The sequence below is a fragment of the Prunus persica genome, chromosome G2, assembly GCF_000346465.2.
Source record: "Prunus persica cultivar Lovell chromosome G2, Prunus_persica_NCBIv2, whole genome shotgun sequence".
NCBI lineage: Eukaryota > Viridiplantae > Streptophyta > Magnoliopsida > Rosales > Rosaceae > Prunus > Prunus persica.
This window is the reverse complement of record NC_034010.1, coordinates 17,112,177-17,128,243: the sequence shown is the minus strand read 5'-3', so window position 1 is coordinate 17,128,243 and position 16,067 is coordinate 17,112,177. Positions and strand designations below refer to the sequence as shown.

General features: G+C 34.4%; 1 protein-coding gene across 1 annotated transcript in view; it reads right to left on the bottom strand.

Annotated features, from left to right (window-relative positions):
• Nucleotides 1-16,067, bottom strand: part of LOC18785414 (protein ECERIFERUM 1) — a 21,753-nt gene extending 5,686 nt beyond the window's left edge. Inside the window, exons 1-5 of the mRNA XM_020557336.1 lie at nucleotides 14,367-16,067; nucleotides 13,828-14,060; nucleotides 13,295-13,514; nucleotides 10,664-11,039; nucleotides 10,486-10,558 (exon numbers count right to left, since the gene is read on the bottom strand). Coding sequence (XP_020412925.1) covers nucleotides 10,486-10,558; nucleotides 10,664-11,039; nucleotides 13,295-13,514; nucleotides 13,828-14,060; nucleotides 14,367-14,425 — 961 coding nt within the window. The 5' untranslated portion in view covers nucleotides 14,426-16,067. The remainder of the gene's footprint in view (nucleotides 1-10,485; nucleotides 10,559-10,663; nucleotides 11,040-13,294; nucleotides 13,515-13,827; nucleotides 14,061-14,366) is intronic.

Genomic DNA, 16,067 nt, shown 5'->3' with positions numbered 1-16,067 from the left:
TGCGTCGTGTTAGTTTACAAATTCTAGAACATTAATTTCCCTCATTTTAAATTTCCTCGGGAAAGAAAAATCTATTTATCACGCTTTGGAATTGAAAACTAAAACTGAAAGAATACGGGAAAAAAAACTCCATTTATAATTTAAAATTAAAATCCACGTCGGTTGTAGTACACTTAACGACGTTTAACAAAATATCTACGTCGGTAATTATAAATCTACCGCCATCGTAACTTAATATAGACGACGAGAAAAGACGACGGTAGAACAGAAAACCGCCGTTGTTTCAGTTTCTTTAACATATCTTTCTGCAGGACTTGTGTAGTTCAAAGCATTGACAATGTCTTCATCATATCTCCCAGAAACTACTGATTCAATTGCTCATGCTTTAGAGGCCATCTGAAGCCATTTCTATTCTTTATCGCATTCTTGAAACTCATCTTCTTCTTCTGAAGCTCTACGGATAAAGGAAGAGGCTATCACAATAAATCCGACGGATCTTCTTAGGCAAGAAAATCAAGCAGAGGATCAGGCACATCTGATCTTCAGATTTCCCTGAGAAGCGAACTTTCCTTCGACAGCGAGTGGAGGCCAGGCTTGCATCTCTTTTGATGGAAAGCAAGGAGTATTCAGAAGCACTAAGTGTCCTATCAGGCTTGATCAAGGAAGTGAGAAGGCTAGTTGACAAGCTTCTTCTTGTGGACATATATTTGATGCGAGTAAGCTCAATTTCTCTTTGAGAAAACATCCAAATTATTATCTTTGAGACATGAGAGACTGAGAGAGGAAGAACTTGGAACCTTAAATGTAAACCGAAAATGAATGAAAGCGACAAATTTATAGAATAAATTTTTAAAACCAACGGCGGTCCTTACAAAAAAACCGCCGTTTAAATTGTAAAATCAACGTCGGTATGATCGACGTATATTACAGAAATCCACGTCGGTAAATTAATAAAAACGACGTGTTAAATAATATACCATGACGCGAGTTATTACTTATGTACTTTAATTTTTGAGTTTACTACGACGGTACCTACAAACTACTGTCGTATTTATTTACCACGTCCGAAGTTAAATGTACCGTCGTATTTTGTAATTTATACGTCGTAGTTATATGTAACCGCCATATTATTTTTTTGAAATGGTTTTATATGTAAGCAACTTTTCGTCTACTTGACTTACACATTTGTTGTTTTTATATTCTTATTTTATTTAAATCTGTCATCCAAAAAAGAAACTTTACATATTGCAGAATATTAATTTCCTTCGTTTTAAATTTCCTCCGGAAAAAAAACTCTATTTATAACGCACTGTAATTGAAAAATAAACTGAAAGGTCACGGGAAAAAAAATTCTATTCATAATTTAAAAATTAAAATCCACGTCGGTTATATTAAACCTAACGACGTTAAATGAAATGATTCCACGTCGAATGAAAAATATTGCGTCGTTTTAGTTAAAAACGACGTAGTTAAATGTAACCGCCGTATTATTTTTTTGAAATGGTTTTATATGTAAGCAACTTTTCGACTTACACATGCACTGTTTCCAAACCCGATTAAAAATTTCAATCTCCCAGAGAAACCTTTTCGTCTTTTTTCCTTGTCAGAGCATTGTCAGAGTTTCTCATCGTCTTCCTCTCGTCTTCTTCGTCGTCTCTGAACTTAAACATCGATCATCTTCCTCTTGCTTTCATTGCACGCAAAAGGTAAGCTTTCATTTTCACTATTTTGGTTACTGTTTTGCATGCTCATACGTTTTTTGTTTGAAAAATCTTTTTACCTTTTTTCTGGCCAAAATCATATTACTTCTTTCCAAGTTTGATAAAATATACAGACAAAGAGAGAAAGTTTCCAACTTTGAAGACAACTACATCAACTAAATAAGACGACGGTAGACCACGACGGTTCGTCAGTTGTTCTAGCGTCGTCTGAAAATTGACAAAGTTGTTTTTAAAATAATAGTCTTTTTTTATATGCTTGTTTAATTGCAGGTTTGATTTCGCTGAACAATGGTTTTTGTTTTTCCCTTATTTGATAAAATATAAAGAAAAAGAAACTAGGGTTGGTATCTAATATAGACGACAAAATATCTTATTGTTTTACGTCGTGTGAATGTTAATACCACGACGGTGTATTACTATTGACGTCGTATGAACATAAATACCACGACGTTATATAAATAATAGTTTACCACGACGGTGTATTACTATTGACGTCGTGTGAACATATATACCACGACGTTATATAAATAATGGTTTTAAACATTTATTACGTCTGAGATTATTTCATTGCGTCGTCTAAAATCATATCATACGTCGTATTTTTTTAATACCGTCGTTTGTGTTCTTAATGTTTTCCTGAAATATTTTCACTTGCAGTTTTGTCTGTTAAAATGGTTTCTCAACAACAAACTAAGGATTCTGGCTCCAAGAAGCTTGGAATGGTAGCTCCTCAAGATAAGTCTTCGAAGGAGATGAAGTCTTCGAAGAAGATGAAGTTTGCTTCATCATCTGCTGAGACAGAACAAACCAGCCAGACAACAATCTCAGATGATTCAAAGACTGGTCGAGGTATGAGCACAATGCCTCGTGTTGTGAAGAGAAAGCTTCAGAAACTGAGGCCAATTGTTGAGTACAATAAAAGGGGGAAAGGTGTTGGCCAAGCACATATTGAGATGCAGTCGTATATTGGTGTGTTGGCACGCTCCAGGATCCCACTTGTGGACAAGAAATGGTCCCAAATCCCCAAGGATATAAAGGAGCAGATTTGGGAAGCAGTTGACATGGCTTTTGTCTTAGGCCAAGGGGGCAAGACCTCTGTTTTAGCTTCTGCTTCCAAGAAATGGAAGGATTTCAAGTCTACACTAACGAGGCATTATATCCTTCCATACACCAATGACAGGGAGAAATTAAGCCAACCCCCTGAAACATATAAATTCATAGAGAAAGCACAATGGGATGCCTTTGTAGCTTCAAGGCTATCCAAAGATTTTGAGTCTGTGCATTCTCAACATGCACAGATTAGGGAGAAACTCGAGTACAATCATCGATTGTCTCGAAAAGGATATGCTGGATTGGAGGATCAATTGGAGGAAACCATGCCTGGGGTAGAAATTGATCGATCTACCTTATGGAAGAGAGCTAGACAGGACAAACATGGTAACATCCCTGATCCAAAGGTGGCAGAGAAAGCAAAATTAATTGTAAGCCTACTATCACTCTGTTTTAAATTTTTATTAAACTGTGAATTATTCTTATTACGTCGTATGTTATATTTTTCGTCGTGTGAATGATATTACCACGTCGAAAAGTTTTTAAAAACGTCGTTAAAGGTCTAAATAGGAATCACTACTATGTTTTCTGTAATTACAGCATAAGACGTCGGTGGTTCATTTTCGCGTCGTGTGAATGATATTACCACGTCGAAAATTTTTTAAAAACGTCGTTAACGGTCTAAATAGGAATCACTACTCTGTTATCTTTAATTATAGCATAAGACGTCGGTTGTTTATTCATTTCGTCGTTTTAAATAAATAACCACGTCGGTATAACTACCGTCGTGATAAGTTATAATAACGTCGGTTTATACGTTATTGCGTCGTGTGAAATTATATAATACGTCGTTTGTACATAAATAACCGTCGTGTGTTTTTTTGTTTATCTTTTTTTAGGATGAATTGCAGAAACAAGTCTCGGAAGGCAAAGTCAGAGTAGATGGCAGCAATGATGTGCTGACCATGGCTTTGGGCCCCGAGCATCCAGGCAGACTGAGGGGAGTTGGTGCTGGTGTTTCCCCAAGGCAATATTTCAATTTGCCCAAACCACAGAGGGTGAGCTTTGACGACCGTTTGAAGGACAGTTTAAGAGTTCTCCTTCAAGAAGAGACTAAAAAGATGGAGGCTAAGGCAAGGGAAGAGGCCTTAAGGATGGAGGCTAGGACAAAACAATTGGTAGAGGCTGAGAGGGAGCATTTCCTGAGTCAGCTTTCCCAATTAATTCCCAATTTTGATCCAAGCATGCTTAAACCAAGAATTAGCCAAAGCCCCAAAAATCCAATGTCTGACAAAGCTAGCTGCTCTGGAGGTGATGTGAGATCCCTACATTTGGAGGATGATACTGCCAAAATGGGGAAACATCAGCCAGATGAAGAGAAGGAAGAAGAAAAAAGAGATGAAGAGAAGGAAGAAGAAAAGGAGAAAGAAGATGAAGAAAAGCATGACGACAAGGTATGTTCACATAACTTTGCCTTTTTTATTTGTTTTTCAAAATTTCAGACGTCGATATTTTTATTTAATCCGTCGTTTGTTTAAAACTTAGACGGCGGAATTTTTTTAAGACGTAATAAAATATTTAAACGACGGTTTTTGCACCGTCGTTTAAATGGTTTCAGACGACGCTTTATTCATAAAACCGTCGTCTTTATTGAATTACCACGACAGTTTTTTCACCGTCGTTTAAATACTTTTAAGACGACGTTTTATTACTTAAACCGTCGTCTTTATTGAATTACCACGTCATTTTTTTTATTTCTTTAAACAGGTTATTGAAGTTGGTGCTTATTCAAAAATGGAGGCGCCATCTTCTTTAAAAACCCTTTGTCGTTTTGTGGAAACGACACTCCTGCCTGAGGATAAGACAGTCCAATTTACAATTGATAAGGAGGTGTTTGGTGGTGAGCGCGATACCTTCCTCCTGCCTGAAGATATTACACAATTTGCAGGCATGGAAGAAATTGGAGCTACTGTATTGGCTGTATATATGAGGTTTGTACTTCTAAAATAATAACTCGTTGGTTTATATATTGCGTCGTCTTAACTAACTAACCACGTCGTCTTAACTAACAACCGTCGTGATAAATATATTATAACGTCCTCATCTATTTCAGTACGTCGTGTGAAATATTATAATACGTCGTTTTTTTATACATAACCGTCGTGTTTTGTGTGCTGACTTGTTTATATTATTTTATTTGTTTAGGTACTTACACGATGTTTTGAAAAAAGCCAATATGTGCAGTATGGTTGGCTTTATCGACCCTGCTACAGTTAGTGCCAACTCTGGCACAATAACTGAAAGATCACGACTCGTAGCAGCTCGACTTCAGAAGACAGACGGTGAACAGATTTTCATGATGCCTTACAATCCAGGGTTAGTCTCCTTAGGATTTTGTTTTTATGATTTTCAATAAATGACAGCTTATAAATTAACCACGTCGGTGTTTTATTTTATTTAGTCGTTTGAAACTACTAACCACGTCGGTATTTATTTATCGTCGTGATAAATATATAATGTCGTCGTTAGCTACTTTACTTCGTCGTGTGAAATACTATAATACGTCGTTTTTGTAAATAACCGTCGTTTTTATATTAATTTTGTGCAGCCGTCATTGGATTTTGCTGATTGTAAGAGCAAAGAGAGAAACCGTCTATTTTCTGGATCCTCTGCCAGGAAATCGTGTGGTCGATGAAGAGGCCAAAAACATCGTGAACAGTGCTTTAAAAATATATAATACCCACATAGCCCGAGCAGGACGTAAAAATGTAATTTGGAAAACTCTCTCAGGCACACCAAAGCAACCCAGCAATGTCGAATGCGGGTATTATGTAATGCGCTTCATGAGGGACATCATCATGGATCCTTCCTTGGGGTTTGAGAATAAGGTAAGAAGAAATTACCTTCATACATTTCACGTCGTTTTTTGTATTATCAACGACGGTCGTGTAAAATTAACGTCGTTGAATGGATATACTACGTCGGTTATGAAAAATATCGTCGTCTGTGATTGAATTTCTTTTTATTTATAAACCCTAATAGTCATTGTTTATGCAGTATGCCAAGGGAAACCAGGAAGCTTCATACCCCCAAGAAGCCATTGATGAAGTCCGGAATGAATGGGCAGAGTTTGTTTTCCAAATTATTAAACAGGGCAATTATTGAACACTTGATATTTATGTATAATGTACCAATTTTCTCTATAATATGTAATGTAAAAATTTGTTGAGGTTTTCTTAAATTAAAAAAAAAACAAACATACAAATTGATTAACCGACGTGTAATACTTTTCCAACGACCTAATAAAGTCAATAACCGTCGTATTTTGTTGTTGCGTGTTTTAAACAAATACGACGTAAAAAAATAGTTAGACGACGTTCTTTGAACAATTGAGTCGTTAATGGTTTACAATATCTTCAATTTCTTAAGGGTTCAGGGTATAATCGACGACGTTTATGTAACGACTGCGGTTAAGTCGTAAAATATATATTTTACGTCGTATAGTTAAATAGCCGCCATGGTTTCTCATTTTAACGACGTCATTTTAACGACTTAGTAGTCTATTACAATTTACAACGTCTACAATTTATTTAACACCGACGTGGTTTGTTGTATGGTAAGAATATTTTATTATTTTTATATCAAAATATTCAAAATAAATATAAAATAAATCAGAAAATTGAAAAGTCAACTCCTATGAAGTCATTGATATATTTTCTTCCACATAAACCTTGAAAAAATTCATTTTGAATAACAAAAATTTAAAATGACCATCCAAAACAAAATTGTTTTGATGAGTCATAAAATCACTTCTAGTTTTATGGTTTAGGGTTTAGAGTCTAGGGTTTAGAGATTAGGGTTGTTATTTATTGGGGTTTATTTTTAAAGTATAATTTTTGGGTAGTCTATGTTATATGTTAGGCTTTAAAACCATAAAACCTTTTATAAACTTAATTTTTTAAATTGTATAATTTAATTTTATGGGTTTAGTGTATTAATTTTTAACGACGGTGGTTGGGTCGTGGAATACATATTTTACGTCGTACAGTAAAACATACGACATGGTTTACGCTTTAAACGACGTCATTTTAATATGTAAGTCGGTTTATATAATTTACAACGTTTTTAATTTCTTAACACCGACGTGGTTTTTCAGTCGTCGTTATATAAAAAATTCAAAATAAATTTAAAATTAATCCGAAAAATGAACGGCCTTACGTTCTTAATCCGAAAAATGAAGTTTCCGTCGTGGAATATTAAATTTACGTCGGTACTTGTAGAACTTTCGCCTTGGTTTTTCTTTCGACGTTTTATAACGCGCGCGCTCTAAAAATTTTCGCGCGACCTAAATTTTTTTAGATTTGGCTCTTATTCTTATACTTTGATCCCTGAAACCTAAAATTTCAGATTTCACGCGACATAACATTTCGCTCTCTCACTTCTGCTCTAATTAAAAGTTGCACTCTCCAGGCTCGTCGAATCTGTGAGCTCGTCCAACCTGTAAGTACAAACCCTATCTTCCCCTTGTAAATTCATTGAATGATATTAGGTTGTTTTGTTAAAGGGTTTTAGGTATATGCTTTGCGATCTGTTAATAATGTGCTTATAGGTATGGGTTCATGGATTTTCTGTTTAATGGGTTCATGACAAGATCAAATAAAGGTGTACTTGGGAATGGATTTAATTTTGTCGTATCTTTTAATCACCCTATGTTATGTTGAATTGGGAATGGATTTATTGTTTTCATGCTTGGTTTCATGTATATGTTGGTTTCTTGCTTGGTTTCATATATATGTTGTGTTCTTAATGGGTTTTGTGTTCTTGAAAATAAACTGAGACACGACGAATTTTAAGGCGTACGACGACGATTACACGACGGTGTTTTTAAACTACCGTCGTTGTATTACTTATACACGACGGTTTTTTCATAAACCGTCGTTTGTATTACGTATAATAGACGACGTCTGTTGAAAATCCGTCGTCTATATATGCCAAATACGTCTGTTTTTGATTAAAACCCGTCGTCTCTGTTGTTTATTACTTGCGATTAGATCATTGTATAATCTGCTATAGTGATGGTCATTGCCTGTATTTTCACTTTATTATAGATAATAGGTTATAGTGTCGGAGATGGATAAGTCATGGATGCACTCGGATAGAAGATCGAAGGCATATGAGTTTGGGGTGGAAGCATTTTTGAACTTTGCTGTAGAAAATCTTCTAACTACAACACATATCCGTTGTCCATGTGTTAAATGTGTTAATTTGAAGTTGTTTGGGGTTGGAATTATAAGGGATCACTTATACTTTAATGGAATTGACCAAAGCTATAAGAATTGGACATTTCACGGAGAACCTGTTGAATCAAGCACATCTATATGTCTTGGAGAATACGGAGGAAGTCCTACCTTATATCGAGTACGTATGAGTTTTATTCTTTAAGTTTCCATTTAAAATTATTTCTTATGTTTATCTTATATATTTGGGACCGTAATGCTTGAATTTTTCGTGTCATGTAGGCAACATATGATCCACATCAAGACTGCTTATCCAAAATTTAGAAAGAGAACAAAGTGGCTGCAGGATAAGCACAATAGCACTTTCATTCAATGGCTACGCTTCAAGGTATATGTTGTTGAATAACGTATTTCTCTTTTAATTTTCTTCTTATTTATATGTTAGGATGAATTAAGATATGATTAATTTGCAGGTTCAAAGTGAAGTTGAGGAAGACAATCATGGCGTATCAGAAAATTTAAGGTGGCTAGCAGCTGGTCCAAACATGTCAGTGCCATTATATAGGAGCTATCTTATTAAAGGTATTAAATTCAATATCAAGGCACAAGATGATGTGCGGACAACTCAAAATAGTGGAGTTTATTTACTTGCACATACCATGCAAGTTGCTAGTGCCAAGGATAAAAACCCAATTCTCTCAAATATGGGTTTCTATGGTGTCATTCAAGAAATTTGGGACCTTGACTACCAAAAGTTTACAATCCCAGTCTTTAGGTGTGATTGGATAGATAGTTCTGGTCTTGTAGTCGACGAACTTGGATTTACCCTTGTAGATTTGAGTAAAATTGGACATAGGAATGACCAATTTGTTTTGGCTTCTCAAGTCAAACAAATATTTTTTGTTGACGACCCGATGCATCGTGGTTGGTCGGTAGTGTTATCAATGCCTAGTAGAGAATATAATGATGTTATTGGTGATGAAGTATTAGGTGATGTGATAATTGAGTGTGAGCCATTTACTAGAGGGATGCCAAATGTTGACACATTTGATGAACTGGTAGGTGAGTTAGGCGGTCAAAATATTCGAGATGGGTGTGAAGATATATGGATTGAATGATGCTTATGTAATTGGCAGTGTATGACATTAATTTTGTAATATATTGTAATGTGATTTCTTCACTTTCTACGTTCAAATAAAACACGACGTTATTGTGAATCAGTTATTCAGCATATTTACCGACGTCTTAAAGCAACGTAACAATGAAGAACCACGACGCTATTGTGAAGCAATTATTCAGGATATCACGTCGGTGAAGGATAAAGAACCGCCATGTAATTCAAAATAACACAACTCCAATCCCATAATACCGACGTCTAAAAAACGAGATATGTAATCTGAACGTTAAAAAATACGACGTCATCATACATTTTCCACGTCGCAAGTTCTTTTATAAACGAAGAGGAACGAAATTAATTCCGACGGAAATTCATTATAACCGCCGTCTAATAACAATTAAACGACGTTATTTGTAATACGGCTCCCATCATAATCTACGTCGTCTATATGTTCTGTAATACGGCTCTCATTTATTTGTAACCGACGTTGTTTAGACGTTCAACGTCGTCTATATTATTAAGTGCGTCGTGAGTAATGAATACATATAAATACAACGTCGACTATATAAATGTATACGTCGTAAATAATGACACTGACAACTATTTCCACGTCATCTTTTTTAGAAAAATCGAAGTGGAAAATTTATTTCACGACGGTTTTTTGTAAATAAGAGACGTTGTAGAACTTTAGCAGACTAAACACGTCTGTTTTTATTGTTTTTCGACGTTGTATTTAACAACGTCTAATATTTATAGTCGTTGTTTGTTTCTGAAAATAGGACGTATAAATTTTTTAATACGACTCTCATATATTTGTAACTGACGTTGTTTAGTTTTTCAACGTCTACTATAGAAACACATACGTCGTAAATAATGACACTGACAACTATTTCCACGTCATCTTTTATCGAAAAATCGAAGTGGAAAATTAATTGTACGACGGTTGTGTTTATATGTGCGACGTAGTAGGTATCAATAACGTCGTCTTCTAATGTATTTAAAGACGTCATATTTTTTATTGTCGTGAAAATTATATTTAACGTCGGCGTATTTTTATTGTCGTCGTTGTATGTCTATCTTGCGGCTTTGTTCTCTTAATATGTGTCATATTTTCCCTTTTTAACGACGGTGTTTTTAGAGAATTGGTCGTCTATTATCATCCTCGATTGCTTTTTTTAGATCTTTTTGCAGTACAAAGACGTCGTTTTGTATTTTTTGATGACGTTGTATTGTTTAACAACGACGGTTATTTAGCGTCGTGGTTTATGAGGGAAAAGATGACGGTGGATTCCACGACCATTGAAAAACCAAATACACGACGGTGATTTACCGTCGTCTTTTTGCTTTTTTGTAGTAGTGCCCTTTTCCTCTGCTTCCAGTATGGCTTCCTCAATCAAACCATTGATAGCTTCATTTTGCCATTGCAAGAAGTACTGCAATTAATTTATAAAACCAAAAAATAACAGATCAAATCTCATTAAAAAATAAAATGACAAGTGACCTATAAATTAGAAGTAAAAAGTTCGTGATGGTCTTACTTGCAAGCTGTATTTGGGTATGACCCAAGTTTGTAATCTTAGCTTGTCAAAACGCTGCCGCTCAACCACAAATGTACGGCCATAGATCCAAGTAAGCATCGCGGACCACAGTGTCACAGGCCACATCAACCATAGGTACCAGTGTGATGTGTGGGGCTTAGAGGACAAGGAAGCAAATCCTAGCGGTAGATGATAGATGGACTCAGGTGTTGTTAGATGAGTTAGATGAAGGACATCTGGTGTTTCTTCCTTTCTCTTGAGTGAAGTTTCGTAGAGAGAATCTGAAGATTTGTCCATGGTTCCATAGATGTAGTCGTAGATTGGCATGAAGAGTGAGTAATTGGTCCTGAATTGCGTGTGATGCAAAGAGTGGAACCTGCATATGTCGACATTGAATCAATCATGGATAATGATATATCATGTGATTTGTGTGGTCAGAAATTTAGAGTCTTAAAGATATATCATATGACCGATAATATATGACAAGTAAAAGCACTTCTAATTATCACGTTTAACATAATAAAAATTTAATGTACTTTATGAGTAATAAAAGCCGTTTTTGAAAAGGCACATTCAATAAGCACTTAGATTTTTAACAAATATTTCAATGTTCTTTTACTAAAAGTACTTTTAACAAAAGCACTTATGTCTTCTAATAAGGATTTGATGGGAAATAATTTTTCATGTATTTTTTCAAAGGATGAGAAATAGAATATTCATTTCCCATGTTCGATAATGGTGGAAAAGTAAATAGAAAATACCCTTTTATTTCATTTCCCATGTTTGGTTTGCGTAGGAATATAAAACAAAGTTTGTTTAATTTTTTTTCAAACTATTTATTAAATTACTAATTTATCCTAATATAAAATGACAAAAAATAATATATTGAATTGTGAAATAAATATAATTTTAATAAGTACACTCTACTCAACATATTTAACCCTAATCAAACGTAAGTGAAAAAATTTACTTCCAAAAACCTTAATATTAACTCCAATAATTTGTTTCGTCGTCATTTAGTAATTCATTGACGCAAACAAGTCTCATGAATGCTTCAGACATGTCGAATGAGTCATCAAAAGAGGTATTAATTTTGGTTTTTCTGGTTTAGGTTGTAAAATTTTTTACCAATAACAAATTCTCTCTTTGCGCCCTCTTCTTCCTCCTCCCCCTCCTTTTCCACGGAAAGCTTCTCACGACACGACAAATAGATCATATCATTACATTCCTTCTCCATATCAATTCTAGCATCCTTGGATAATTGAAAACAATTAATCCTATAGAAATCTTATACTCTCTTGATTATGTAAAAGATCTTGTAAATCTGATAGACTTTATTTTGCAGCGTTAGGATGTATTAGAGGTAGTTAAATAGGGTGTATTTAGTTAATTTTGCATTTTAATTTAAATATTAGAATGTACTTAGATTATAGGGTGTACTCAGTTAATTTTAAGGTTCATTCAACAACACTAACAAAAATGCATTTAATGTTATATTGTAATTCTAAATTGTTAATGGAACAAAATGATCATGAAAAATGTGCATTTAATGATGGTCCATTTTCCCAAAGTTTCCAAGGATGTGTCAAACAACTATTTCACGTGCTTGAACTTACCAAGCATGATAAAGTAATTAATTTTTCGTCCCCAAATCTCCTTTCATATGAACCAAAAGCCTAAGAAATTTTATATAGAGTGCTGCTAAACGAACCCTAAAATTAACTGAATGCACCCTATAATCTAAGTTAACCCTAATATTTTAATCAAAATATAAAATTAACTAAGTACACCGTATTTAACTATCAAAAATAGCCCTAGTACAACACTCTAATGCCAATCCTAACCAAGTTTCTCATTTTACATGAATTTGTGCCATCTTTTCAGATTTTAGGTTTCATCAAAATCTTTAATTTCGTAATACTAATCCTAAACTAGTATTCACTACGTTATTCGTGAGCACCAAGCAATACGAAGACTTTTCTATGTCTGATAAGGTTTGAATATAGTGAGTAAGGTGTACTTATTAAAATTTTATTTGTTTCACAATTCAATATATCATTTTTGATCATTTTATATTAGAATAAATTAGTAATTCAATAAATAGTTTAGTAGTAGGGTGTATTCAGTTACTTTTAGAGTTCGTTTAACAGCACTCTTTTATATAACATGTCATGATAAACTAGGCCTATTTGCTGAAAGCCCCAAAAAATTTAGGTTTGGCAGCTGGTATGAATTCTAATTAGGGTCCAAATGAACATTAATTACAAGCTATGAGCCACATGAGGAACGTCACTTGTGCATGACATCATGACACGGGTGTCTCTACCAGCGTGGTCCACATGGATATCTCTCCGTACACGTGTTCAAGCGTTTCCTTTTCAATTGGATCATGTTATTATAACATCAATGGTAACACAATAATTATTCTAACAGAAAATGATTTTGTAATTATGTTTTTGTCTGAAATTACTTGTAATTTTTGTTACCTCTAAATTATGTAAACGATACATGCATCGCTCCTTTTGGAGTCTATGTATGTAAAGTGGTTCTTCTGTACGATCAGTTATATATATATATATATATATAGAGAGAGAGAGAGAGAGAGAGAGAGAGAGAGAGAGAGAGACTCACGATGGGGTGTACATGAGATACTTAAGAGGAGGGAAAATGGAGAAGAGCCAGTTTGGAATGAGCTCAAAATTGCAGTGTCCCATGTTGTTCATGAAGTCAATATAAGTAACATAGCCAGCAAAGGATATGATTGAAGCTGTCCCCGTGAGTGTAGTCGTCAACATAGGTATAGCAAAGAGTACGAAATATGCTATGTGCTCCGCAAATGGATGAATCACAGCTGCAAAATATACATAAAATAAAAATAATAATCCATGTCAATTTTAGGTTACCTTTGTTTATTAGTTTTTTGTTTTGCATATACTTCATTAAAACATTTTCACCTACTAAATTTATATAAAATGAGTGTTACTATTTGTGCCACGTTTCGTGGCTACATTTCTCACCACTTCTTTAATACAGGTAAGTCCCATATATATTAATGAGGTCTATCTTTATTGAACAGGTAGTCAATAATAGAAAGTAAAAAAAAATTATTTAAACAAAATATGCTCAGAAGAAAAATCCTATTAATTTAGGGTTATTTTTCTTACAAGTGATTGGCTCAGTGACAATAGAGGAATGGTGATGAGAATGGTAGCGAGAGTAGAGGAAATGATGGTGAAGTGCTCTGTGGAGCCAATAGTAGAGGTACTCCACTGGGCCAGCATGCAGCAAAATCGTCAAGAGAACCCCATCTGTCCTCCAAAGTGGCAGATTTTGAGCCCCAGGCATATGCCTGCTGCCTAGGCAGAACAAAATCCCATTGAACACTATTTGATCATCCCTAAATTCCAAACAAACAAAAAAACAAAAACAATCAAAACAAAATCCCAAATGACGTTCAGGTTCTAGTAATTATATGCTATCTAATGAGAACCTAAGTTGGGACTTTTTTTATATAAACGATAAAGAGGGGAGTATTGAATTTAAGACTTCAAGTGCAATGATGCATGATCTTAACTGGGCACAAGTCCCTTACTTAAGTATAGAACTTGGATACTTTGTTTTCAGACGGATTATGAGATTACATTGCGAGTTTACGTGTCAAAGTTAAGTTCTAAAACTTATTTAGGTCTTTATAAATGCTCACCAATTTCTTTCTCGGTCGACTTGCTCAAACTCAAGAGGTTTGTACAACGATTCGGCCATTGCCCTTGGCGGTCTGGTATCGAGACAGAGTGATCCATATCTGGTTGTGGATCATCCTCCACAGCATAAATGGAAAGATGAGGAAATAAGATAGATCTTTTTCTTTCCCATCATTAACCACAAACGAGTATGCGCCATGAATGATCCAAGGAGCCAAGATCACATGCTGCCAAACCCAATACATCACACACAAAAAGAAAGATCCATATATAATCATATATTAACCCATGATGCATATATAATGAAGTGTGTATAGTAAATGTATTCCATTTGAAGCATACAGTTCAACACATGGCATATATAATGAAGTGTGTATAGTAAATGTATTCCATTTCGGTGAATTATTATCTAAATGTGTGCTTCAAATATATATATATATATATATATATATAGATTTAATGATTGTGTTAGGGAAAAAAAAAAAAAAAAAGCTAGTGCACAAAATAAAAGTTTTGAGAATTGTCTCAAATAATCAACATATTGAAAGAACAGAAGAGCTAATAAGTCTGATATGACTCACATGACCATGATATCTTTAGTCGGCAAAAATATATAGGTTTGCCATCATCAACTCATGAGTGATTAATTATAGGCTTAATTATCGATGTGACTCTTGTATGTTATTGAAAATTTCACTTTATTTTTTATATTCCAAACTACGTCAATATACCCCATGTGTTTTATGTCTGTGTCCCTCGTTCCCCATTCTGTCAATTTGGTTAGTAAAATCATTAACTTACTAACTTGACATATGTATTTTAGTAATTTTAGATCTACAAATTCTCAAAATCTAAATTAAATATAAAAAATATTTTAAAAAAAAAAAAAAAAACCACCACCCAAATAGCCACCACACCTCCCACCACAACCCAACCCTTCTCCATCACCAACTACCGCCCCCAACAACCCATGGCTGGGGGGTGAAAGTGGCTAAGTGGATTGGAGAGAATGTTATCAATATTTTGGAATAGGTATATCACCTGGGTAAGGAGATCATATTTGAACCATGGCGGAGTGCTGGTCATGGGTGGCTAGGCGGATTGGATTGGGTTATGGTGGGAGGTGTGGTGGTGGGGCTACTGGGGTGCTGGGAATTTTTATTTTTTTTTTAATTTATCTTTCTAATCTTATTTTTTAAAATATTATTAAAATATTTTTTATATTTAAATTAGATTTTAAAATTTGTTTAATAGCTAAAATTACTAAAAGGATTATGCTACGTCAATAAGTTAACAGTTTTACTAATCAAATTGACGGAATGGGGGAATGGGGGACACGGAAATAAAGCACATGAGGCATATATTGACCCAGTTTGAAATGTAGGGGGTAAAGTAGAATTTCCAGCAAAGCACAAGGAGCACATCGATAATTAAACTTTAATTATATGCTTAAAAGGAATATTTCTTACTGTGATATATGGAGTCCAAATACTTTATAGATATGTTTAGTAATCTATAATCGGGTTAGGAGGAATTGATAATTGATGAGGAGTTGGAATCTAAATTCCCATTAAAGTTGTTAACTAAATCATGTGAAATCGAGGTAGAAATGGTATTAATTCCTTATAATAAGTTGTTTACTAAATTTTTGTGAATCGAAATTAATACTAGTTCGAGTACTAAAATGCAGTTGTTCTAAATAA